The 27851-nt window shown below is 39.7% G+C and overlaps 2 protein-coding genes across 2 annotated transcripts; both read left to right on the top strand.

Annotated features, from left to right (window-relative positions):
* pard6b (par-6 partitioning defective 6 homolog beta (C. elegans)) lies at nucleotides 1-25946 on the top strand. Its single transcript, XM_074681953.1, has 3 exons — nucleotides 1-392; nucleotides 4113-4335; nucleotides 22054-25946. The coding sequence occupies exons 1-3, from the start codon at nucleotides 330-332 to the stop codon at nucleotides 22995-22997; spliced, it is 1230 nt and encodes a 409-aa protein (XP_074538054.1). The 5' UTR covers nucleotides 1-329; the 3' UTR covers nucleotides 22998-25946.
* On the top strand, nucleotides 13780-17387 carry LOC141799653 (E3 SUMO-protein ligase ZBED1-like). Its single transcript, XM_074681952.1, has 2 exons — nucleotides 13780-14730; nucleotides 15950-17387. Exons 1-2 carry the CDS (start codon nucleotides 13785-13787, stop codon nucleotides 16966-16968), a joined length of 1965 nt encoding a protein of 654 aa, XP_074538053.1. The 5' UTR covers nucleotides 13780-13784; the 3' UTR covers nucleotides 16969-17387.
* Nucleotides 25947-27851: the final 1905 nt, after the last annotated feature.

Raw genomic sequence — 27851 nt, 5'->3', positions numbered from 1 at the left:
TTCAGGCACAAACACACGGACACTCTGAAGCTCACACACACATTGAAGGAGTCATGGGAAGAGGTGGACGGGGAGATACAGTACACACTGTTGTGGTGTAGAAACACGGGCGGCGGTAAGTATGAGAGGAGATAAGTTTGCAAGGTGAGCTCGGCGGCTGTTATATTTCTTGGAGAGACACCAGAAACCGTTGGACGTCGAGAAGTCGTGGGACAGTACCGGAGAAATAACTAGAGGACACATAAGGATACTGGAGCAGCGGCGCGGCAGCGGGAGAAGGAGCAGGGCGAGCGTGAGTGCTTTGGCGGCGGTCCCGCTGCTACCGAAACATGAACAAAAACCACCGAGTACCGAGCAACCGTTCTCTGAGTGCCGTGGAGGTGAAGAGCAAGGTACCTATGGAGACTTCCTACCAATTCACGCTATGTTTCTGAGCTAGCTTTTACTCTCCTCTTCATAATAACTCTGGCTAATTTAAGTTAGCCGTTGTTTCGGATTAACGGGCGACCCTGTTAACTACTGACTTCTACCAAATGCGTCGTTGGTTGTCGTAGTTACAGGGTGCATGAAGTTACGGCTGTTTAACCACGACACTCACCGATGCATTCAGCTGAATTTCGCTAGTTAACAGGGTCATTCGTTAAACCGAAACATCGGCTAAGTGGCTTGATAGCAGGTTATCTTACCAGTGACAAAGTTACTTAAAGCAATACAGGTTATTTTTTACAGACCACGTCGTTGCTGTATCACCATAACGAAAAGTGTGATGATTTTTAAGGTGTAATCCGAAGGTGACAACATAAACAGCTAGGTAGCAAGTAAGTTTGTAGGTGGTAACTGTCAGCTGACGCTGCAGTGAGTCTGTCACCTGTCATCCTCATCCGCCGCTCCCCTGCTCATTTGACCGACAGTGGTTAATAAGTAAAGGTGAAAATTTGGTTACATCACACACATTAGAAGTTTATAGCACGAAACGAGACTTAAGTTTAAAAACAGCCCCTTGTAATGTTTTATTATCTGCTTTCCATGGTCCACTCCAGTGCGCACAGGTGTCATACGGTCCGCGACGCACTTCTGGCTTCTTCCGCCACATGCTCCCCGCCTCCTGTCCGTGACACTTCCACACGCACACACACACTGTAAGGCCAAACAACATATGGGTGTTTCTCCAGCCACAGTCAGGTTTAGTCTTGAATTTTTCTTAGAAAGTCTAACACCTATTTTGAGAAACATTTGTTGGTTATAATAAAACTACATAAATATTATATTTTTTGTTATTTTAATACAGCATTAAGAGGGAAGCATCATTTCTACCACACCACACTAGAAAGGTGTTTTTCAAACAAAATTTCTAGCATAAACCATTTTTTCAAAGATTTAATTAAATTTCACCCATAGATGTGCCCAAATCTATAACTGTACGAATTTTAAGCATTTAAATGATTATATTTGCTTATAATCTAGATGACAAATACCTTTTTACTTTCATGGCAGAATCATGAGTTTTTTAAACCCTGATACACCTATATGTTTTCAAAAACATTAGCGCTACATTTAACAGTTACAATACACGTTTTGTTCCCATTTCTGTCTTCTTATGCTCCTTGAAAAACACAAATTTGGAAGGATCTATTTTGTTTCTTGTCCTGTGTGTGTTATGATGGGGCTTTGCACTAATGGATAGTCTGACAAAGTCCAGACTGGCAGTGAATTGCAGATCATCTTTTGTCAGTACAGGGCAACAGTAACCACAACACGCGGTGCTTCTCCTCAGCACCACCAATGGGACATAATGCTCTGTCTCAGCTAAACAGTTGTCTGAGGAACAGGCATGTGCAGCCATTGATTCAGACATACCACACCAAGTTATTCATAAGCCAGCAATGTGTTTGCAGTGCGTGTAAGCTGGAAACAAGCGTTCTGTCAGGCACCTTTTACACGTTGCTGTTTAGTCCTGAACATATTCCATCTACTTCTGAGTAACAACCTTTTATTTGTTATTGAGGTGTTTTTCGACAAACTGTATGTAAGCCTGTTGGTGAATCTTTATGAAAGTAGGTTGCTACAGAGAAGCCGGACCAATACACAGTTTTTTTTTTGTTGAAGTTGAACCTATAGAATAATTGTTAAGTTTGTTGCCTTAGTTTTTCTATAAGTTTTTTCATGGAGTATTTTCCCTTTTACATGTTCCTTGGCCAGATTTTACAATTAAGCAGATTGGAAAGTGGCTAAATGGACTGTTGTTTTTGCATTATGTTTCAATGACGATTTGATCTGATTAAATAAATATATAAATATATAAGGAAATAGTTAAATCATTGTAACTATCAAGTCTGTGAAAGTTTTTGTTTTTGCCTGAAATAGTAAACTGTACCCCATCTTTATCTATAAATTTGTCTTTAAAGTTTAATAAACAGGATTTTAAACTGCCAAAAACTCTCTGATAATGTTAATTAGAGCTGAAACGATTCCTCGAATGATTCGAGGTACTCGATTACAAAAACTACTCGAGTGATTTTCTCCGCCTCGAGGAATCGTTTAATTTAAAAAAAAGATCAAAGAGTGGTATTTCAAATAGAGCTGAGGCTATATTAAGAGAGTTTTCAGACCCCTCAAGCTACCTCTTATACAGAATAGCAACTAGCAACAAATCTAGCTTATTTTCTGGAGTTTGGAGACTAATGGGTCATTCTACGAAACGGGTGCCATTTGGGTCCGCAACATTGGATGAGATGTACAAGGCACAAAAAATGTGTCAAAGTGTGTTTACAAAGCAAGTGCTCTTATTGACATGCTGTATCAGAAAATTCTATTTCTTAAAGAGAAAAAAAATTTCATTTGAAAAATAACTGCGCTTTAACTAAACAAAAATGTATTTTATCCGATTACTCGATTAATCGATGGGATTTTCAGTAGAATACTCGAATACTAAAATATTCGATAGCTGCAGCCCTAATGTTAATGCAAGAGCTCTCCTCTGACACAGAGACACAAATACAGACGTCTTTGTGCTCTTGTTGGTGTGCTTAGGGCCAAAAATAGCTCCTTTTTCATCTAGAATGTGTTATGGCTTTGTAGTGTCTTACCTCCAGCAAACTAATGTCTGCTTCAAAGTTTGTCAAAAGTCTGTGTCAACCAAAAGAGGTAACACAACAAAATAATTCCAGCTTCTCAAATAGAGGTAGCCAGCCAAGACGGAAATGTGTGTGACGCTGCAAGTTTCACCAGACAGCAGCAGCTGTAAACACCTTCTGAAGGTGCTAACAATAACTTCATGAAATTAATCTGTAATGCTGGTTTAGTATTACAGCAATAGACAAGCTATATTTCCATTTATATCTTCTGCCAGTTTGATGTGTAAGTGACTGGGTGCAATCAGGCCTATATCACTGACAAAATCAGCCAGATCAACAGATAAATCATTTATAATCTCCATTTCCTCTTGGATGGTTATGTCTCAAGATGAAGAGAATTTTTCTCACATTAGAGCTAAAGCTTGAATGATTAGAGTTAGTTAGGGAGCATTTTTTCACCACTGATATTCTTATTTGGTCAAACAGTCCAAGTGTTTTTATTTTTTTATTATAATATTCTTACTCATTCATTTTTTAATCTGATTATCCTGCTTCATATTTCTGTTCCATACAATTCCATCACCAACTGTCCAAAACACATGGCTTGAGTCTATAATTCATCCATTAATAAAACTGTTTTTCTTATAATATGACTTTTTATGTTGTTGTTTGTTGGAGAAGCTTTGGCGAGACTAAATTCCAAGTTACTGCTTTGAATTTCAATTTAAATATTAAAACAAAAGACAGATACAGCACACAGTAGATTTAAATATTTCATTACATGCTGTGTGTCATGGATGGTAGACTCGTGGTTTTTGAGGCTGTGTTGACTCTTGGGTTACTAAAGGCTGGTCTCTCACATCCCCAAACCTCAGACCCTTCAAAGACATGTTTTTTATCATTTCATGCATACATTTTTTGGTAACTCTGACCTTTTTTAGTTAGTTTTTTTTGCCTCAGAAACAATAAGTTTATGGATATCCTTTATAATAATGTGTTTTTTCAGTGTGTGATGTTAACATCTCTGCTCTATTCCAGTTTGGTGCAGAGTTTCGTCGGTTCTCACTGGATCGATCGAAGCCAGGTCGCTTTGACGAGTTCTATGGCCTCCTGCAGCATGTCCATCGCATCCCCAACGTGGAGCTGTTGGTCGGCTACGCTGACGTCCACGGTGACCTGCTGCCCATTAACAACGATGACAACTACCACAAAGCCATCTCCACTGCTAGCCCTCTGCTCAGGCTGTTTCTGCAGAGAAAAGGTAAGCACGGGGGCAGTGTTTGAACAGAAAGTCCTGGTTTGTCCACCTGCTTGTCAGGTCAGATCTGCTTTCCACTGGAAAAACAAACAAGAGCTTATTTAAGCTTTCAAAAGCACAGCTTAGAAATATGTGTTGTATACCTGTCTGTATCATCCACAATTTTAAAAGGTCTCTTCATCCCCACTCTCCTTTAGTTTTATCCTTCTGTAGTTGTCATTGTAAAGACGCTAGCGCTCTTTAGCTTTGTCTTTTAATGTCTCTTCTCACCACTTAGCTTAAGGTCAGCAACCTTGCTTTGAGGCAGTTTTTGTTTACAGACAAACCTGAAGAGGTCAACAGAAAAAGCTGTAAAACAAATAGTTGATGTCTACTTGCTGTTTCAGCCGCAAGCAGAGTGGCTTTAGAGTAAAGTTTCTTCAAACAACAAAATCTGTTTTTCTTTAAGCATTGTTGTTACTCAGGAGAGAAGGTACTTGCGACTCCTGTCATAAATGTCAGGGTGAGTGTTAATCTGATTGTTTCAGATTACACATCCCCACATCCATGTTTTGGAGTGCATCCCTCCCTCCTGATTTGCAGAGTGTGACCTGTTGAATGCAGAAGGGGACCACAGGGTCTGCTAGCAGGGGCAGATTGGACAGCCTGCTCTGTTGTGTTTAAGCTGTCTCGCCGTGCCATATGACCCTATAGAAGCTAAGCCACTTTGTCAGGAGGAGATTAGTGGGGGTCACTGTGTAGCTCTGCATGGGACCATGTTTCAATTACACACTCTAGACACTCGCCCCCTCGCTGGGCTCACAGGCGGTCACACACTCACATGAAAACACATGAAAACGCCCAGCCGAGCAGGCATCACACATCAGTCACGCACTGGCCTCTGAAAAAGGTAGAAGAAAGACTGAGGACGTGTACTCACACAGCCACAACCCCCTGCAGACCACAAGGCCCTCAGCCTCAGCCTCTCTTCACCTTACTGCTTAGCACCAGTTGATCCCAGCTAAAAAAGCTCTGCAGTGTGCAGATGCTGTGAATTAGCAGCTTTTAGAGACTTAATTATCTATCCACAGGCGCAACTGTAATTCAGAGTATGTAATAAACATTTTTCACTTAAAGTGCTGTTTGCTTTGATATCAAAATGAGAGAAGGATGAATTGTTGATTTCTTATTTTTTGTTTTGTGGTGTCTGCAAAAACAACCCTACCCCAAGAGATACCATCTATTTTTATCGAGAGCCATATTTATTCTCCTTTTTGTTATCAGCTGCATAAAATGAGCATCGTTGTGGTGGAATCTTACTGAATTTTACTGAGTCATACCTGAACAATCCCTCCCTCTGCTCCTGACAGTTGAGTTATTACAATAAACCTGACGTGTTATATTCAGACCTCTACTTCCCCATGTCTTTTTAAACTGTAACTGAGCGTTTCTGTAATTGCAAATAGGTCAGTGGTCATTTCTGGTCCGGTTGCCATTGTTGCATAAGAGCAGGACTTCAGACAAGCCTGGAGTGTGAGCCAACATTTGCTTTGCCTTCACTGAACAGTTCAGCGACACAGATATCTTTGAAATGTGTTTGCAGCAGAAAAACACTTAATCTCCAGCCACAGTGGCTGTAAGCACTTTTTGTTTGATGGATGGATAATAGAGGGAGGGATGTTAGGCTCAGAGTGTCAGTTGTTTTGTTGTGGTTTGCTACTTGAATAATGCTCACATTGTTGCTCTTTCTGCGTCAACGCTACACCGCTAACCAGTGCTTAATGCTGACTTGTGTTGTGCCTGTGTGAGGAGGACACTGTCAGTGCCAGTCATTTGTTTATTGATCCCACACCAACACAAGTCTGCTGCATCGGGTGTTTCCTACATCTCTGGACTCTCCCTGGTTCTTCAACAATGTGATGATGACTATCGAGCTGGCAGTGAGGTGTCCACTGTTTACTGGTTGTCATGGCAGCAGTGAAGAGGCCCGTTCATAGGTGGCTTAGCAGTTCTGAAGTCTCATTAAGGCTCAAGGGTTCTGCAGTGCAGGCTATGAGATATGCTGCTAATATTTCAAATCAAAAACTGTCTGAATGTCTGTTTCTTCTGTCTTTTTCTTTCTGACAGCTTAAGTTGACTTTGAGATGTTTCTAAAACTCTCATTGTGGTGCCTATTCTGACCTGATTTTAGTCACTGTCTGGGTATGGGGTTGAGGGATTTTCGATGTGCCTCTAAAAGAGTTCAATCTGAGTTTATTGTTGCGTAATTTCTTGTAATTTAATGATTCAAATGAATGATGTGGGTAACAGTGCGCATTGGCCAGATTTTGTACAGCGGTTCCTGAGAACGTTTTTGTTGAGATGTGACCTTTACACTGCTTCTTTAAGCAAAAGTTTGGATATCAAGTTTGGATATCAGCCGCCTCGTTGTCCTGTCTTTGTTTTCAACTGCACTGCCTGAGTGCCTGTACATGCCCATTCTTGTCTGGAAAGTCTGGGTCACTCTTCCCATGAGCCAGGATCCTCGCTGTGCAGCTTGATCCATGGGTCAAAGCTGTTAGTTGTTGCTAAAATGCTTGATGTGCTCAGAAGTAAATAAGCCAACCATGAACTACAACCAAATGGTTTAGGGAGCAGACGTGGATTCACTGATAGATGAGTGTTGTGGGAAATTGTGTTCTCCTCATTGTTGTTATTATTAAGGATTGTGTAAGATGGAAGCTTGTGTGATTTGGTCAGCCCAAAGAGAAAACTCAACATTGGATTATATTAGGACACTGTAGCTTATCAAAAAGATGTCTTTGTAGTCATTCTTGTTACATCAGTGGCTTTTATTTGTTTTTGTTTTTTTTGATGGTGATAAAAACTCCTTGATCTGTTGCTTAGCTGTAATCTAAAGCCACACCTCCTACAGGAGTTGGAGGGAATTGGTTTTGTAATATCACATGTTTATCTTTCCACTATAAATTAAATGAAAATATACATTTTGATCAACCAACTAGTCAGAAGGTAAGACAAAACTTAATATAACAAGGCTAACCACTGGATCACAATCAGTGAGTAAACAATATCAAATTGGTTTGCTAAGGCTCCAGGTTTGGAACCCTCTGAGATTGTTCAAGTTAAGACTCAGCCTACATCCAGCTCTATCCTTATTTTCTCCTTCAAAATACAGACACACCACGCTGCACTTTGAGATGCTATCAGTCAGCTGTGCTTGTTTACATCTAGATTGAGCAGCCTTGCAGCACTATGGAATTCCCCAGAAACTGGAGTTACAGCCCTGGCCAGTGGTTGCAGCTTAGACACAACATATGACCAGCAGTATGGGCCATTTACCACAAAACGATATAAAAAACCCTTATGACTAACTAGTTGTTCCAGATGCTAGCTAGAAAGATTGAGGATTTTTAAACACACACATATCCCGTATTACCTTTATTATTGTATTACCTTTAAGGCTATTATCAAAAACCCTTTAAACCAGGTCAAAACATTAAACATCAGTCTAATGGATGTTATTGCAGCTCAGCAAGCGGACTCCTCATCAGACAACCTGTGTCTACAAAAAAAAGCCACCTTTAAAGCTGCCCTAAGAAACTAATCTTGCACAGATTCTTTAATAATCTTATAATTCAGATGAGTTAGCTTTCTTTAAACTCTGAATTAAAACAGTAAGGATCATAAAAATGTCTTGTTTTTCTGTGTTTGGTTCTTAGAAACTATACTACATCAAGGTTCTTCTGAATTATGATAGAATAACGACTGAGCAGAACCACCGGTGTTTTTGAGTTGAGAGGAACCATGCGAACTGGCGACCTTCAGTCATATGTGTGACTGATAGTCGCCAGATAACAGGGTTACAATTCACTCTGGAACACCAGCATATTTGTGGCTAAAAGGCTATTTAATGTGTGTTCTGTTTTCAAGCTCTGTTAATCAGGTTTGACCGTAAAAAAGAACTGATATTCTAAATCCAGTTTTTGTTTTGTGTAGTTAATAAAAAAGCTGGTTTCAGGCTGAGTTTGTAACCACACACCACACTTAGGTCTCAATATGGAGAGTCAACAATAAGAGGAAGTTCAAATTACAATCAGCAGTTCATGTTGCTGATGGTCATGTTAGCTTCTCCTCAACTATTTAATCTGTTTTGAGTGTTTCTCCTCATTTATAACAAAACACACATAAAGTGACACTGACATACAGGAAACTGAGTCACACACAGGTGTATCTAAGATCAGCTGTTAGAGCAGATGTCAGAGGGGATTTTCTTGGTTCAGGTGATACCAGGTTGTCGTTTGTGTGGTGGAAGCAGCTATTCAAGCTTGCAGGGTGTGGGTTTGCTCTGTGACGTTGCTCATTGCTCATTCACTTTGAGCCCTGAATGGATCATAACTCATCAGCTGGAAGGTGGAAGGGGAAGGTATGGAGAGGGACAGGAATGCTTGTATTTGCTTATCCCAGCAGGGACTGCCTGAGTAATCAGTAACCAGTCCATGAGTCATCCCACAAGAGAAAAGGAAACATACAGTGTGAAAGTACACCACGGACAAAGTCTACCCAACCTTCAAAGCAAGCATGAGGGCAGGAGACCCAGAGGCAACGTCCTGAGCGTGCTGAGTTAATTAGGCAGGTTCAGAGTGACAGAGACGGGCAGAGAAAGTGACGGAAGAGACAAAACAAAAGAGCCGAAACGAGCACAGATGCCACAACATGTAAGAGAAGACATTTCTGTCGAGAGCTGAGATGAAAAGATTACAGTAGGAGAGAGATGAAGTGCTGGCAGGTGAAATAATTGTCATGTTCCCAAAGGAGCTCAGGAGGGAAGTTAAGAGCACGATCTGTTCTGAAAATAATAAAAATCAGCCACGAGCTTCGGATTTCTTTATTTCCACAGAGCATGAATTATTCCCCTGCATGTAATGAGAAGGGGAATGATGTATTCATAGCGCTGACGGAAGAATGCGTGGAGGAGGAACATGTTTGTGCCTAATAAGAGATGGAAGGATGGAAAGGACAGAGTAAACAGTATTAAAGGGGAGGTAATGGAAAAGGCATTGTTTAGGAAAGGCATCTAATTAGGGAAGTGCAGAGAGGAGAGAGCGCAGTGTGATAGTAATGCAAAGAGAGAGAGGACAAGAGTGGGAATATAGTATTAGTGAGGGAAGAATGCAGAGTGAGGCCCAAGCAGGGGAGGGTGGGAGAGAGAGAGGAATAAAAGAGAGAGAGAGAGATGGAGGTTGGAGGGAGTTGGCATTTTGGGTGGAATGTGGCCAGCCTCTGATCAAGTCTGCTGGCCAGATTAGACAGGACAGCAGGCCAGACCGGACCCCAGGCAGCAGAGCACTGGCTCGCTTAACACAGGGTGTCGATGGATGGAGAGAGGGAGAGAGATGGAGGAGGAGAAGAAAGGGTTAAAGAAAGCAGAGAACATTTAAGAAAGGAGACAGAACACAGCCAGGTTAAAACCTCGCTTCATCTGACTGGATGAAGGAAAATTAGAGGGGGTAGCTCTGTGTTATATCAGCATTTCTCTACTCAGAGTCAGTTTGAGAGAGAAGTTGATAGAGGGATGAGGTTCTGTCGAGTGGAGCGAAAGAGAAGTACAGAAGTATGACGGAAAGAGAAGTTTACTGATCAAATGTAGGAAGAGCAAGCAAGGCAGTAAGAGGAACAAAGAAACTTCTCCAACTCTGTGATAAAACAATCTCATTGAAGGGATATTGTAAAATTATAATGTTATGATAAACTGAGCATTTTCTACTTGATGAAGGTAGATCCAACAGCCAGAGAGTCATTAAACGTGCACAGCCAACTTCTCCCTTTTTAAAGCAGTCGATTCACTGCTGCTTTCTAGAATTAAGTCTTTTTAAATTTAGCTTTATAGATAATAGCTTTGTACTTGGTTGGAGTTTTTTTTAAGAGGAAGAGACCTTTTGTGGTAGCTCAGCTTCCACTGAAAACCTTTGGACTGATGAACACTAGAATCTTTTTGAAACAGATTACAAGATAAGAATTATACATAAGAAATATTGATGAGGAAATACGCGGCCCTGACAGCACCGCGTGCTGACAGAGATTCTGCATCTTCGGCTTGTAGATGTTGTAGATGTTTTTTTCAGGATTTGAGTCACAAACTAGTGTCAAAACTCCTGTAACTCTGAAAGTGAGGACGTTTATCTAATAGAGCACATTTGAGTTTATTCAGTATAACAATAACTGCACTTCCTTGTTACCTGCTCACATGACACAGAGCTGACCAGCCAGAGGCGAGAACCTAACTCAGGGATAATACAGCGAAAATGAGAAGAGCACATTCAACAGATTTTGGTGACTGATGCTGTAGGGAAAATATTCAAACCTCCTAAATACTTACTTATAAAAGTTATATGTAAACTATTCACTCTGGAAATACTAGAAGCATACCTCACTAAAGTTTCTGAATTGACAAAAATATACAAACTGACTTTCATATAGAACAGAAACTGTTGGGTCTAAAGGGTTAACACCTCATAGACTTTTATATTCACTTACTACTCACTTTCTGTTTTACACAACTAACAACAATTGATAAACTTATATTGATGTTAAACATTAATCTTTTGGACCATCATAACTGATTTCTGTTGCTCCAACACTATTTTTAGTCATATTATCTAGTGTGTAATTTGCTGAGTCATCTGTTAAATTATTTGATATTAAAAGGAAGAAGAAATGATGTCAACATGCATCACCATGGGTGGAGTTACACAGGTTGAATTTTACAGGTGTGCACTGTTTAGCCACTGAGGTAAAACAGAGTCCAAACTCAGTATACATAGAACTTAATAGAGATCAATAGACTTGTTGAAAAAATAAACAGTGAATTACATCAGATTGCCAGTTAGTTGCAGTAGCTAGGAACAGCCCCTCCTTGACCCTGCTGCTGTTTTTTGGCACAAGACTCTATTTTTATCTCAATTTTCAACTTCTTTAACAGGAAAATGTAGCCGCCTTAATTTTATGTTCTTTCTTGAAAATATCTCTGTCTCTAAACTGGCAGCACTTATGAGTAGATTATCTTGGTGAATCAAACAAAAAATATTTTTTTATCATGTTCTCCGGTTTTTTAGTGTACACCCAGAGGAAAGGCTGGGCAACATAAGTGATGGTGAAGGATGTAGGGAGTGGGCTGAACTTTGGACTAATGCAGCTAAGAAATAGGAAGGAGTGTAGATTGATTGTGCAATGTGAGTGTGGGTCTTGCTTTATTGGAAGTGTAATCTCTGTCGGCTTTAAACTCAAAAACATGCCATAAATGTCAGCTGATTTATTTCTGTCATCAGGCTGTCTCTAGCATTTGTCATTGTAGTTCATGTATTGAAAGATCTATCCAAACAGAGATACATGTGCTGTCATGTATTTAAATTTGGAAAATGAAACTTGTGAGCTGAGAGGTGTTCATCATACTGAGACTGTACATCATCTCTGTCTCGCAATCGAGTTATCTTTTATTGTGGCTAGCAAGCAGATGCAGGTATTTCTTTCATATTTTTAATTAAAAACATACTTTCTCTCCTCTGGGCTTTTTTCCATGGAGATACTGGCCTGAAATATGATACCTGATATGCTTATCTTGGAATTTCTTTCAACAGCCCATTCCTACATGTTTACTGTAGTCGGCCACGCTCCAACACGCAGATCTTCTGTTGCTTAACCACTGGCACTGTTTGCACTATAACTGTATGTTTGATTTTTTACTCTCTCTCATATAAATACCCCACACTTTTATGAAATGAATATCATCACAAAGGAAAGATGAAAAACATAAAAACTAGTTATTACATTCCTTTTCCCTCATTTCATTCTATTAAAGCTAACTAGTGAACGAATCAGCCCATATTCTGACATCACTTGCTAAGCTTGAACATATTTTAGGCTCAGCAGACAGAGATGAATAAATCAAGTCAGTATCAAAGTTGCTGCCTTAAGGACAAAATTTAAGCTTCCCCACCCACAGCCGAGGGAGAAGAGAAGTCTTTAAAGGTCCAAAGACACAGTTTCACACCAGGTACAATAGGCTTCTCCCCAAAGTCAAGGATTTTAATTACCTGTCTGGAGCCCTTTACACATCTTGCACTTTGTCAGTCTTGTATTTGGACTTCTAGCTTCTGTGTTACACATAGAACATTTAAGAGTGACATCATGGTAGACTGTAAACTTTGTGGGATCAGGTTGGAAAGTAATACTTAGTAAGCCATTGTTTACTTTGAGCTGTAAAACATGGATAAAGCCAAACATCAGTGTTACCCTGACGGCCTTTTCTTCAAGCTCAGTCTGCTCTAGATGTCACAGCATCAAAAGCTTTGGTTCTGTTCAAGAAGGTAGTGTCTTTACTGTGCTAAAAAACAGCCCCACACCATAATGTTCCCTCCTCCAAACTTCACTGTTGACACAGTGTTTTTGGAGTGATGTGCAGAGACATTTGACCTCTGAAGACAGTGTGTGTTTTGGCAGTCAAAGAGTTCAATTTTGGTCTGATCAGACTATATTCTCCCAGTATTTCACAGGCTTGTCTTAATTGTTGCAGTGCAAACTCCGAACAAGCTTTGAAATTTTTTTGTCTTCAGTGTTGTCTTGCATAGTGAGTGTGCATACAGGCTGTGACTGCTGAGTGTGTTGCTTATTGTTCTTTGAAACAGTTGTACCTGATAATTCCAGGTCTTTCTGAAGCTCTCCACAGTCGGTCCTTTGCTCTTCGAAAGCTCTTCTGATAATTCTTTTATCTTCTCTGTCAGAACTCTTGCAAGGAGCACCTAGTCGTGGCTGGTTTATGGTGAAGTGATGTTGTTTCCACTTCCTGTTTATGCCCCCAACAGTGCTCACTGGAACATTCAGAGTTTTAGAAATCCTTCTTTAACCAGTACCATCAGAATGTTTTACAACAGTTAGGTTGCAGAGGTCTTGAGCCAGCTCTTTGCTTTATCCACCATGAGATATTTCTAGCGTGACACCATGGCAATGAGACGTCTTTTTATTGGCCATCAGTTGGATTTGAACCAAGTGATATTGATTTGCATTGATCAGAAGCAGGATTGCTTTCTGATTACAGATAGATTCCAGCTCGTGTCTTAGCTTTCCATGTCTTTTTGTGTCTCCATTACTTTTTCCCTGCGACATTTCACGTTTTAACACACAACTTAATTTACAGACCTCTAAGGTTTGATTTCTTTGCATATGTGGGTTACCCTTACTGACATCTGGTGAAAATTTCATGTCAGTATTAGGACTGGGCGATATATCGATATTAAAATTATATCGATATATTTTTAAATGTGATATGAAATTAGACTATATCATTTATATCGATATAGTTCAAATTTCTGTTCTGATGCGCTGCAGACCCAGCGCTCTCTGCACCCGCCCCCCCGCCCCCTCCTCTTTCATGCACAGGAGGGGGAGGGGCAGAAACACTCCGGTACTCTTCAGTGAGCATGGAGGAAGCAACAATGGCTGCGGGACAGAAACTCTTCGGTGGGACAGAAACACTTCGGCACTCTTCACCAAACATGGAGCAAACAACAACGGCTGCAGAATACGCGAAGGAGGAGTTGGTCAGTAAAAGAAAAAGCAGTGGCTCAGTAATTTGGAGGTGGTTCGGTTTTAAGGTGTCAGACGAGCAACAAAATCTCGTTATATGCAGAGAGTGCAATAAACAAGTTGCAGCCAGGGGTGGAAGCACGACAAATCTTTTTCACCACCTAAAACAGTGGCACAAACTACAGTACGAAGAGTGTGTGAAGCTGCGCGCTGCAGAGGCCCCAGCCGCAAGTCATCCTCAAACCGAAAAAGCTCCCGCCCTGAAACAAAGCCCACTGCAAGCCTCATTTTCCCGCAGTGTGCCTTATGAAAAGAAAAGTGACAAGTGGTGTGCTATAACGAAAGCGGTGTCCTATCACATCGCTAAAGATATGGTCCCTGTTGCAACTGTGGAACAAGTCGGATTCAAAAAGCTACTGAAAACTATGGACCCGAGGTATGAGCTTCCCAGCCGCAACTACTTCGCACGAGAGGCGCTGCCACAAATATACACTGAAGTCAGGCAGAGCCTAGCTGACCAGCTCGCTAACGTGACCCATTTTGCATTGACCAGCGACATGTGGTCGAGCAGGACGTGTGAGCCGTACATGAGCGCCACAGTTCACTTCATTAAAGACTGGGAGCTGAAAACAGCATGTCTCCAAACAAGTTATTTTCCCCAGGATCACACCGGTGAACATATAGCTGAGGCCCTGCAGGACGCTATTGCAAGCTGGAAGCTCAGAGAAAAGCATCTGGTTGCTATAACAACCGACAACGGGAGCAATATTGTTAAAGCGGTCGAGCTGAACGAGTGGCTGAGGATGCAGTGCTTCGGTCACAGACTACACTTGGCCATTGGTGAGTGCATGTTGTAAGGAGTATTCATCATTGGTTGTCAGCATGCTCATGCATTTTTATGATTATTTTAATCTTGTACCAGGTAACAAAACAAAACTAAATGAATTTCATTAAATTCTGTAATTTAGTTCAGTTTTGACAGAGGGTGAGTGTGTTAATTAATCCTGCTTTTCAAATCTGTTACAGTTATCTGTTATAAGTTGCATTCCCATGTTTACATGTCCTCCAGATCCAGGGAATAATATTTATGACCAAAAAAAAGATTAGGAATCTAAATGTTTATGATTACGAAGCCCCTGAAGGAACATCTGCAAAAATAAATAAGTAGTTAATCGTGCACAACTAAAATTATCCAGTGCATGGGCCTTAAGGTTTTAATGCTAAGTGTCATATAGTTTGAAAAGTTAGGAATAGAAGTATTTTACAGGATATTATGACTGAAAATGAAGCCAATGACATCAAACGTATGTGGTACGTGTGTAAGTACCACATAAGTAAGTACGCCCTGGGTATTCAGTTCAGAGTATTTATTTTACCTTACACAAAAACATATGGAAATGTTAGTTTTCCCAGATTTTCCTTTGTGTGTCTTTCTTGTTTTTTATGCAGCTGTCTTGGCCAGGACTTTGTTGAAAAATTGATTGTTAAATAGAGGTTAGATAAATTTATAAGGCACAAAACTTAAAGTGCTAAAAGCAAAATCACTTATAATACAGAACGGTAGATTTCATAATACATATTTATAAAACTACTGGATAAGAATTAGTGTTGCACTGTTGCGTTTACCACTTTAATGTTACAGCTAGTAAAGGTGAGGTAATTATGACTTTAAAATGCTGGTTAGCCTGTTGATTTCATCAAGGTAACAGATTTAGCTATTATGATAGACTTAAGTTTTTTTCTCTGGATTGAAAGAGCAAACTGCAAAATGACTAGAAACGTATGTTAATACATAGGCCCAAACACTGTGGAGTTTTAGTGGAGTTATAATATGAAGTAGCATTAAAAAATAGCATAAATACTAAGAAAAACAACAAGATTAGGACTGGTGTTGATTAAAAAATAAACTATGAAACAAAATAATTATATATTATGATGTGGAGTATTTCTAAAGCTTGATTTTGGAAAGCACTTAGTTATATGAGTGTGTTAAAGTGAAACCACAGTCAAATTTCTAACATAAGCCCATTTGATTAATAGTTTTTTATTATTCTTATAGGACATGGCATGAGTGACAAGCGCGTCACCCGGGCCATTTCTCTGTGCAAGAGAATTGTGAGCTGTTTTTCATACAGCTGGAAGAAAAGGAGACATCTTGCTGAAGTTCAGATTCAGCTGGGTCTGCCAAGTCACCAACTCATAACCGAATCTGCCACACGCTGGGGATCAAGGCAACAGATGATAGAGAGAGTCCTGGAGCAGGAAGCAGCACTGGCCAAAGTCCTGTCTGGTGACAAAAAGACCAGGCACCTTGTCCCTAGCTGGCAGGACTTGGAGGTCCTAGAAGCTGTTCAAAAGGTACTGAAACCTCTCCAGGAATTTACCGATGCTTTGTCAGGTGAGGAGTACGTCACTCTATCATATGTGAAACCTGTGCTGCACCTTTTTAACGAAAGTCTCCTGGCATGTGAAGAGGGTGACAGCGAGCTTTGCAAATCAATCAAGACCAGCATTCTTGAGTACCTCAACAGCAAGTATTCTGACCCAGCCACTACTGACCTGTTGGAGATGGCTTCATTTGTGGATCCACGGTTCAGGGCCACCTACATCCCAAGTGAAAAAGTTGATGCATTGAAGCACAGAGCTGTCTTGGATGTGGAGATGCTACTGGCTGATCAGAGCAGCTGTCAGCCACCTTACCTACTAACTGTGCCTGAGCCTGCAGATGGAGAAGGTGCAGTTGCACCAAAAGCTAAGAAGACACTGGCAAGCTTCTTCAAGCAGCGTACAGCTACCACCACAGCATCAACCCTGAGGGAGGCTATTGAAAATGAACTGTCAAGTTACTTGCAGTCAGCAAGTGTGGAGAGTGACACTGATCCCCTCAAGTGGTGGAAGGATCATGAAGTTGTCTTTCCAGCTCTGAGCCACCTGGCAAAAAAATATCTCTTGGTTCCAGCAACCAGTTCACCCTCCGAAAGGGTTTTCAGCTGCAGTGGCAATATCGTGACCTGCCACAGAGCATCTCTGAAGCCGGATATGGTTGACAGGCTGGTGTTTCTCGCACAAAATCTTTAAATGAAGGAGGACACGCTTCTCTGTCTTCTGATGTCTACCTCAAGACCGCACTACTGTTTATCAAAATAGAAAAACAGGGGGAAAATGTTTATTGAGTTGATAGTCTGTTTCTTGTGCAACTGGTTGAGACTGTTCAGATAAGAAATTGAGTTAACAAAAAGGAAAAGGTAAATCTCAAGCTGATGTTTACATTTTTTGCTTAAACTGAGCACTTTATTTTGTTATTTCTTGATATATAAATGCTGCTCTTACTAGGGGCTGTCATATTTTGTTCTTTTGTAATGTTCCTTGGTTGCATCTGTGAAGGTGTTGGAAAGGAGAAGAAAATCAGTCATTTGATTTCAATGAGCAATTTATAGTTGTCAAACTAAAAAAAATATATTTTACTTTTTTCATGAATAGATTTATTTCAGAAAAAGATCGGCCTATTTTATTGGCTATTTTTATTTAAGATATATTTTTATTTAAATGTGCACCTTACAGAGCTTTTATTTCAAAAAGGTACTCCTGTTGTTACACAGTATTTATGTTTACATTTTATTATTTGAACAACTGAGCATTTTTTCATGAACCAGGTGAAGAAACCTGTTTATTATTTATTCATTTGATTTTGCCACTTTTCACTGAAGTAGCCAGTTTCAATAAAACTACTTGTGACATGTCATATTTGGCTTTGACTTTGACTTAACATTTGCTCTCACTTTGCAGAAAAAAATATCGGGATATATATCGTATACCGATATTAAGCCTAAATATATCGGGATATGACTTTTGACCCATATCGCCCAGCCCTAAACCCAGTGTTAAGGAAGTTGCATGCATAAACAATTTGCAGCCAGAACAGCATCCCTTGCCGTGTGTTTGTCCCTGAGAGTGGCCCTGAGGGACTGTCCAGTGCTCTCTTCTCAACTACAACTCTATTGTTAGCTTCATCTTTTCCTTGGCTGAAGATAGAGAGATGGCTGAGATGAAAAGGAGTCGTGATAGAAAAAAAGGCAGAAATGAGATGTGGAGCATCGCCTCCGTCTCTGCATGACTGCACCACAGGAACGATCTTTGTGTCATCCACAGAGGGAAGTTTGTTTGGTGCTTTTTAGTGTTTATCTTCACGCTGTTTTGCATAACGCTCCTCTTCACGGTAGCATTTTAAAAGCATGTAGGAAAAACAGTTTAAACAGGAACTCAGCTCAGTGATGAAACAAACGCGTAATTTTTAGACTTTACATATTTTATAAAACTATTTTTTCCTCATGTAAAGTTGAACCCTGAGACAAGTAAAGGGAAGAAATAGTAAGTGTGCATACACTACACTCATGCCTCATGGGAACTGAAACGCGAGACTGTCGCTCTTTCCCGGGACAGTTGATCCTTTGTTTTGGTTTTAGAGATGGAGAGGGGAGTGGTGGGGTGCGTACCTGAACATGAGAACTGGAATCTTTGTCAGCTACCTGAATTGATATTTTCCTGAACTACACACACAAACTCACACACTGAAAGAGACAAACAGGGGGAGGAGTGTTCAGTATGAGATTGTTGGAGGTTTATTTATAGAGCACTTTCATCTAAAAACAGACTTTACAGAGTGCTGTGAAAACAACAAAAAGTGAGAGACTGTCGAAAAAGTTTCAATATATACTTAAAAGAATGATGTACAAAAGCAACATCAGATACAGAAGAAGTGTTTATCATCAGGGGGCCGAAAAGAAAAGAGTCACAGAGATGTTAATGTTTAGCTGCTTGTGTTATGCTAGTTAACTATTAAAGAGCCAAGGTCCAGTTTCTCCCGTCCTCATCTGGTTGTCCTGGGTCTAGAGTTAATATCACCCATACTGGGTTAAAGTCTACAGTGTCATGATGTTGTAGACTTCCTCTTGAAAGTGAACATAAAAAGGGCAGGGTTTCGTGGCACACAGGTGACTCATGCAGATAAAATGTGACGGTTATTTTTTTGGTTCAAATGCAGTCTTTTTGCCTCTACAGCAGTGCACCTTGTGAGGGAGTGTGTATGTGTGTGTTCTGAAATTCGTTTATCAGCTTTCCTGTTAGGACACATGATACAGCTCTTCTACCTGTCGATCATGTATGAAACAGAGTGAAACAGCCAGTCTGACTTTTTAACCCTTGTGTGGTATTGTTGTTACTTAGCCAGTGTTTATGGGTCTATTTATGGGATAGTGTATGAGAAAAAAAAAGTTTGGTTCCCTCAAGACAAAAGGGGAAAATTTGCGGGAATGTTAGAGTAGATGATGTTTGTTGAATTTTCAACAATGTTTCAACTTTCAAGCACGCACGTACGCACAAATACACACAGACACACACACATCTTGTGCAGGAACAGGAGAGGCAGAAACACTATCAGGAGGCCCAAAAAGGAGGAAGACAGAGTGGGGGTACACAGGACCTAGACGTTAGCCCCAGGTCCAGTGGACCCAAATACCCTGTAATATAATATAAATAATGTAATGTAAATGCATAGGGTGGGTGTATAGTAAGTGGTCAGAGAAAATGTGTTTTGATTTATGTTCTTCACAGAAAATGAGCCAAAGCCAATGAATTTCAGGTTTATAAAATAATTAATTGTTGCATTTTTCTTTCGATGAAAACAGGTCCCACAGACCCGAATACCATACAATGGTTAAGGAGCATAACAAAATGTACATAAATGTATCTTCATATACCCCACTACTTACCTGTGCACATTTCGTCCAAAATAGGTGATGTTAGTGGGATGCATGGTCTTTTTTTATTTATTTTAAGAAGCTTGGAATATCTCCTCGGACAGTGAGTACCAGTGGTGTCTTGATGAGAGGTCGATATCTGCGTTTTGAATTCTTAAAATGTGTCCATCGTTCCATGTCATATATTTCCTCTACAGTGTCCAGCCAGCTCCTTAGAGTAGGAGGCTCCTCTTTGCACCATTTCCTGGCAGTTGCCTTCATAGCTGCTATAAGAAATATTTTAACCAATTTTTGTCCTCACACTGAACATTTCCCCTAACCAGGTTCCCTATGTAAAGAACTGAAAATGTCTTAGGTATTCCATATCCCAAAAGTGTTTAAGCCCCATTTATACATATTCCATGGTCCCAGTTCTTTTCTAGTTTTGGTACATTTCCAAAAAAAAGCAGCACATGTGATCATCCTTTAAACCCCCACACTGTCTCCAGCATGTTGGTTGTGTTCTTAAAATTTAACTTTCGTTTTTGGTGTAATGAAAAATCTCCTGTTTTCCAGCAAAATTGTTTCCACATCCTGGAACTGGAGGTTGTTTGCTGTATGTTACATAATACAACACCTGATCAAAATTTTAAAGACCAGTTGAAAAATTCCTTAAATTTATATTCTGTGCACTTGGATCTGAAGAGAATCTGAGCAGAGTTTCAAACTGCAAAAAGAAGAAATGGTAGTGACAGAAAAAAAAAGAGTGTTAAAGGAGACGAGGCTTTTAAGACCTTATTTTGTTCTTATAGCCCTTCTTCAGTTGGTCAGTCAATCAGAGTCTCTGGCTCGGCACCTGTGAAATTTTTTGTCTACCACTTGACTATTTTGTTCCACAACCCTTAAGATCTTTAAGAAATTTAAAATGACTGTCTTACTGCGTCCAACCTCAGCAGCGATGGCACATTGTGAGAGGCCTTGCTTCTTCAGCTCAACAATCTGACCACGTTCAAAGAGAGAAAGCTTTTTTGCCTTTGCCATCAGGAGGTCATGACAGTGTTAATACCTGACAGATAATCACATTGAATTCCTTTTTTTTTTTTTTTGCAGATTTTGTCTTTAAAGGTTGTGGTCTTAAACTTTTGATCAGCTGATAAACAGCCCATTTTGCTTTAGTTGTTTCCAATAAATTGCTTTCTAGTTTTTTTTTACTCCCCTTTCTTCTTTTTGCATTGTTAAACTCTGCTCGGAACCTTCTTTATTCAAAACTGCAAAATTTAAATTATGCAGTTTTCAAGCTGGTCTTAAAGTTTTGATCAGGTGTTTAATGTCAGTCTTAGGTGGACAACTGTGTTACACTTTCCTTTTCCCATTTATTCTAAAAACATTCTGTAAAAGCTCATTTACTTGTAAACCTTGTTAAATTGTTGAAACCACTTTATTGTTCTCATGTGCTTTACACAGTATCAGTTGCTTTATTTATTTCTTTTTGGTAAATCTGACCTGAAGATATTTAAAAGGGTCTGGTTTCTCCAAATCAAATTCCCTCTTTATTTTGAAAGGTTTTTAAGTTACCTCCATCCATTAGTGTGCATACTTTGTATTTCATGTCTCTGTTGGTTTATTGTCTGACCCTGTTATCCAGAGTCCCTCTTTTAAATTTAGAGCCTAAGACTTCTTCTTTTATGTCAAAATTTTTAATCCACAGCACAGATGAGATGCATAAAATTGACAAGTTCCTACAGAATCCAGCAAGAATCCTGGAAGCCAGATTAAAAAGGAGTCTGGCTCATAACACCCTGTAAAAACTGCTCAGATAACTTAAGGGAAGAGCAGAACAAGTGGCTTCAACAAATTAATACCATGGCCGCAAAAATAAGGAATAAAACATATCATGAATAAATGGTGCTGTTGCATACAAAAAATGTCTCACTTTGAAGGAAATGGAATAGTTTCCCATTTTTTTAACTGATTACTAAATGTAAGACTCGTGTTGACAATCAGCCTCTAAAAGGCTCAATAATCTGTGTGTAAACTCTGCCCACTATACTGAATGCACCCCATTGCCTCACAACAAGATGCAAAGATGACAAACACTGGAAGTTCAACCTGAGCTCCCTTACCTTGCGCGCATCCATTTGACTTGAGTGTAGTTTTTGGGGATCAATGTCTTGCGTGTGTTCAGCGCTGAGGCCCTGCAGGGATGCCTTAGGCTGAGAGCAGCTCAGCAAGAATTATTCAATCTTCTGAAACTACATGATGCAACAGGATGTCAGCCTGAATTACAACTTAATGTGAAACAGGCCTCGAGTGATAATGGGAGACTTATCTGATTTTATTAATGTATGACCTCTTTGTTCTCCTTTTTTCCCTTCCTCCTTTGTCTTCTCTTCCTCTACTCTTCTTCTACTCTTCTTTTACTTCGCAGAGGAGGCAGATTACTCTACGTTTGGTACCGACTCGCTGACCAGGAAGAAGAACACGGTACTTTCTGCCGTTCTTCTGCGGCCTGACGCAGCCAGGAAAAAAGCACCAGTGATCATCAGCCTCCCTCGGGACTTCCGCCCTGTCTCCTCCATCATCGACGTGGATATCCTACCTGAAACCCACCGACGTGTTCGCCTGTACAAGCACGGACAGGAAAAACCGCTTGGCTTCTACATCCGCGATGGCTCCAGTGTGCGGGTCACTCCTCAGGGCCTGGAAAAGGTCCCAGGGATTTTCATCTCTCGCATGGTTCCTGGGGGTCTGGCAGAGAGCACCGGCCTCTTGGCGGTTAATGATGAGGTTCTGGAGGTGAATGGTATCGAAGTGGCTGGGAAATCTCTTGACCAGGTGACGGACATGATGATCGCCAACAGTCACAACCTCATCATCACTGTCAAGCCTGCTAACCAGCGGAACAATGTTGTTCGCGGTGGTGGAGGAGGAGGAGGAGGAGGAGGCACCGCATCTGGCAGCTCAGGACGCTCCTCAGATAGCGGCGCAAGCTACTACGGCTACTCATCACAGGGTGGGGTTGGTGCCGCAGCCTCCATGCCAACTCACATCATCCAGAACTTTCCTGCTGGAGATCTGGACAGCGATGAAGAAGAAGATCTGGTCATTGACGCGAGGGGACAAGCCGAGCCCATCAGACGAGCCTCCTCCAATTATAGTATGCCTTTGCTCCCTCGCTATGAGCCCCACCTAAACCTCCGCACTGCCGCCAGCTCCACCTCCACTCTCTCCGTCAATGCCAATGGCACGTTGCCAGCCAGTGGCAGCAGTGGATCACTAAGCAACACTAATGCTACTTCGAGCACGCCATCGCCAGAAAGAGGAACAGAGAGGCGGAGTCTAGAAGAGGACGGCACTGTCATAACTCTATAGACTGGACGTTCACACGCAAAACACTGGGAACCACTTCAATACTACTATAAACACCTGAGGAACTCATGGATCAGACATAAAGACAAGGGAACATCCTGCACCATCATACAACTGAGAAGCACAATGAAATGTGTATTTATCCTTAACATTGAGCAGACACTTATATTTTTAGATATGTGAAATAATCCACCCTATGCCAATGACCACTCGTGTGCCATAGTGGTGATGCCCTACACTCTCCAGGCAAAGAAAAGAAAACAGTGTAACATATATAGAAACCCCTATAGGCACTCTGTTTTTTTCACTTTTAAAACTGTTATGTTGAGCTTCCACTAGAGGGCAGTGATATGAAACAACATCCCCCACATTTCTCTGCATCAATCCTGGAAAGGAAAGTAGATCGTCCAACCCAACCCTCCATCACACTAGCTGGCTGAAACATTTCAACTCACACATTTGTTGACAATCTGTGGTTTGTTCTTTTGGCCCTGTCCCTGCACCATACTGTGACCACCTTCCTGCCCTGACTTGACCACAGCATGTGATTGGTTGCTCAGTTGTAGTACTTTCCATCTAATATGGTGCCACAACAATCGACCAAGTGCTGAGATACGTAATAATGTTAGTGTTTTTAGGGATGACCATCCTTAAAAAAAACAAAACAAGTTTGGGCCTATAATATTGGCTTGGATGCTTTAACCAGTAGCTTTTCCCCCTCTTTTATCTGTGGTAATGACTGACGATTTGTGAAAGGCTAACAATTTCCAGAAGTCTTGGGAGCAATTTCTACCACAAGACCTGCAGTTTTTTGTTACGGTAATAATGCCTTTCTGTTACTTTCTCTCGTCCTTTGTAAAACTTTCACACAAAAGTAACCATAAGATTTCTCTTACCTGGGACTAACTGCATGGGACTCACCTCTGCTTTTATATTGTCTTCATGTTGCACTCGCTTTTTCTTTCCATTAGCAAGGGCTATCTCATGCTGCATGACAAAATGTGAATGTGATATTGTTTTTTTTTATTTCATCCTCTCACTTCTTCCTGGACTGTGACTCAATATGCCACACCTCATGTCACTTGTGTCTTTTTTTCATCTATCTGTTCAGCCAGGTCCTGCGCTCATTTGGATGTCATGACACATATGAAAAGGGGTTTCTTGTATTCCTGCTACATTTCTCTGTCTGCATTTTCATTTTCAGTAAATACCAATACTAACATACTGTGAGAGAATGTAAAACAACTGTACTCAATAGCTGGACTGAAACACTATTAGCATTATTATAGAACCACAAAGGTGAAGAGTGCAAATGAGCATTACATACACTGATACTGGAGAAACTGCTTGTATGTCAACATAAAGCTCAGTCAGAATGAGTAATATTTAAACAAACACACATGCAGGTAAGAAAAGAATGACTTCACTTTCTTTATTTGATAAAGGTGAGGCAGGTCTGTATGACTTGGCTCTGGTCTGTTTTAAGCCTTCCCGTTGAAGCTGTTCTTCAGTACCCAGTGAGGCTGTAACGAACTTCTAAGCTAATACTGGTTTTAATGATTAGAAAAAAAAAATGTTTTAAATAATCAAAAATATTTTTTGATTTCCACCTAAAGGAATAATTAAAAACCCAAAAATTGAAGGTCAGTGTCTATTGTTTGTTTTTGGGTTGTTTTTGCACTGGCAGTGCCCACAGCTGTGATGTCAGATCACTTCTCAAAAGCATTCACTCAAGCTGGATCATGCGGTTGTACACTAGCTTGTTTTTAATGTTAATTTTATTCTTTTGATCATTGAAATTTGATTTGAGAAACTGTTAAAAGAACATTTTTCTGGCATTGGCATATGCCAATGCAACAGCTGTACCCTTAGAAATATGACTCAGATGTTTAATTTCTCCTCAGAAATCTTTTTATGAGCTCCAAAGCCCCGGCCCTTTGATTTTGACTGGTTTACTTGGGAGATATGATCTTCTTCAACCAGGTACCTGAATTGGCTTTGTGTAGAAACTCGGCACTGCCAGAGCAAAACTTCAGCGAGTGAACACAGGACCTAAATCTTCACCCTTTGATTTGATTTTGGGCGGTACAAAATCAACTGACCTGTTTCACAGAGCTTTTAATAGTAGAGCTAATGGGAATCTACCAACTTAAGGTTTGGTCGCACTTTTTTAAATCTTATTTTTAACATCATTGAATTGTGGGGAAAATTGCTCAGAAATGTATTTCTGTTCAACAATACTGTATTCCAGGCTTCATGTGAGGTACTGTTTTTCTCGTCTTGGTACACTGGATTCTGGTGGGATTCTCTGTTATTCCTGACATTAAACAGTAGGATAATGATTGGTACTCTGAATGGAAGACTTTTAGAAATTAATGTTAATTTATTTTACTTGATTTCTAACTTTAACCACAGGACACTGGGATTGTAACTACAGCAACATTGTTATTTATTCTCTAATCATGTGTCGACATTTTTTCTTCCTCTGTACACATCTTATGACTTTATTTTTATAACAGATATACTTTTGTTTATTCATGATTGTTTTTTGTCTTATATCACAGTAGATGTTGCTAAGTAGGAGATGATTTCAGTAGATGATTTTGTTCTAAGGCAACAGAAAAATCAGCGTAAAACTTTTCTTTTTTTTACATACTGTGAATTAATCAATATGAAATCGATGTTTTGTGGGAGGGCTAAAGTTGTATTAGCACAACCTCGACACAGGCTTCTTTTTTTTAAGTGATGAGCGATGATTTTTGTTTGCCGGATAAATCTTATAGTATAGATTTGTAATGAAGATTGTCAGTATTTTCATATTGATGCTATATATGATGTACATTTTTATCACAATAAATGAAAATGTTTTCAGTTTAAACTGGAGATGTATAAGAGAGATGTTGTACACCTGTTGATTGGAGGATCTGGATAAAATAAACTAATATGTAGCAATTGTTGTTGTTTGCTGTCAGTCATTGTGTAGAAAATCTTTAAAATCAATTGCTGGTAGTATTTTTGTCTTGTTTTTATGGGTGCAGTGTCTTTACTGATATTGTAGCCAGTGTAACTGATATTTCCTAAAAAAGATGAATATTGCATCTGATTCTCAAGTCCAGTACAATAGAAAATTAATAGAACTGTCATGTTATTGATGTAGTCAGTGGTTTTGTAGCGCCATCTGCTGGACATTCCTGAAACTTTCTATGAAGGAGTAGCTGTGTATGAGTTTTGACACATTTTTGGAAAAATATGTTGAAAGATGAGTCATATATTCCAGAAAATTAACTTTTTCACCTGGGAACTAATGTTACCCACAATATCCCATAATATAACATAATTATAACTGAAAAAGAAGTTAATTCTATACATTAAGAATTGTGAAGTTGGTGGAGATCATTTTCCAAATTTGGGAACTGTATCTTGTTCATAAACATATTACTTTGTGGTCTCTCCTTATTTGACTTGTGGTAATACAATTTTGGTAGATACATTTCCATCAAATCTCATTAAACTTCATCTGTTGCAAAAATGTTTTGTGATATTTGCAACTCTTCCAACTCAACAGTAGCCTTTGCCCCACTTTTCAAAAAACAGAATAATAGCAAAACGTTTCTTCTATGTACTGCATTAATATTCAGCAGGTTTGTGTATTTGAGTCAGGTTTTTTTAGAACTAGAATTCCTTTTACTGGTGAAACTATTTGAATTAAAGAACATCAGTAGAATAATGGAATAGTGAATTATCCAGTCCTCTGAATTTATGTGTAACCATTTCAGCTTAAATGTGTGACTGTACCTCATGCTGTTAACATTCCTGTGTAAGTGGCTTTGAACCTTTCCACATCAAGGTCCAACATTTATTTGGTATTTGAGTCACAGACAACCAGGTGATGAGATTTAGCCTCCCAGACCCAAAATTAGAATATATTAAAATCCTCGGTGGATAGCAATTTTTTATTTTTTTGCCTAATGTATCACAACTTACTATAGTGAATCTTGATCAAAGCTCTTAATCTAAACAATTCTCATCCATTTTTCTTGCTCTTTTCAGGGTATGGAATTCACAAAGTCCCTTACCCATCTGCTGAAAATGTGATTCAATAACTTAAATTAAAAGACTTGTGGCTTTATTTTTCAAAGACAACACATTACAAACAAGACAAAGGCTATACGGTTTTTTTTATTTCAGAGAGTCCACAGCAGTATTAAATTAAATGAGACATTTTCAAAGACAAACACTAAGTTTGAAAATACATTTTCTGTTTACAAAAGAGCAGAGGGACATTTGTAATAGCTAGGTTTAACATTGTCCTGCAATGACTACCACAGTCATTCAAGTAAAATCTTGAAGGCACTACTCCATGTTTAATGCGAAATTGTCCACTGACTTGGGTTGGTGTTTTCAAATCATCTGGATTAAAATGTTCACTGCACACATAGGTGCTTCCACTTTTCTTTTTGCTGTTGGAGCAATAAGGGACACTGCACATCATAAAGTTGACTATAAATCGCTCATGTGATGCTTCTTTTTTAAAGCAGATTGAAGACCTGCCCTGCTACTGCAAATGGTTCTGGTAAACATTGGGGTCCAGTTGTTCAAAATGGTTTATCCAATTATCCAGAAACTTTAATCCAAGCTCTCATGATCTGCTATACTCTAATGATATTGGATAAATTCTATCTAATTCAGACTTCAAAGATAGATAGAGTCAACTGACCAACAGATGGCAGCAGAAATTGTGACTTAATGCAAATAATTACATTTAAAGATGTTTTCATTAAAACTTACCAAGCTTAGTTTTCTACATACTAGGCTTGTAGCTTTTTTGTTGCTGACTGAACTTAGAAGTAGCATAAT

The sequence above is a fragment of the Halichoeres trimaculatus genome, unplaced genomic scaffold (genome assembly GCF_033239565.1).
Source record: "Halichoeres trimaculatus isolate MK-OKI-2021-1 unplaced genomic scaffold, fHalTri1.1 fHalTri1_scaffold_11, whole genome shotgun sequence".
Classification (NCBI taxonomy): Eukaryota; Metazoa; Chordata; class Actinopteri; order Labriformes; family Labridae; genus Halichoeres; species Halichoeres trimaculatus.
The sequence above is the reverse complement of the archived record's forward strand: the minus strand, read 5'-3'. Positions and strand labels throughout refer to the sequence as shown.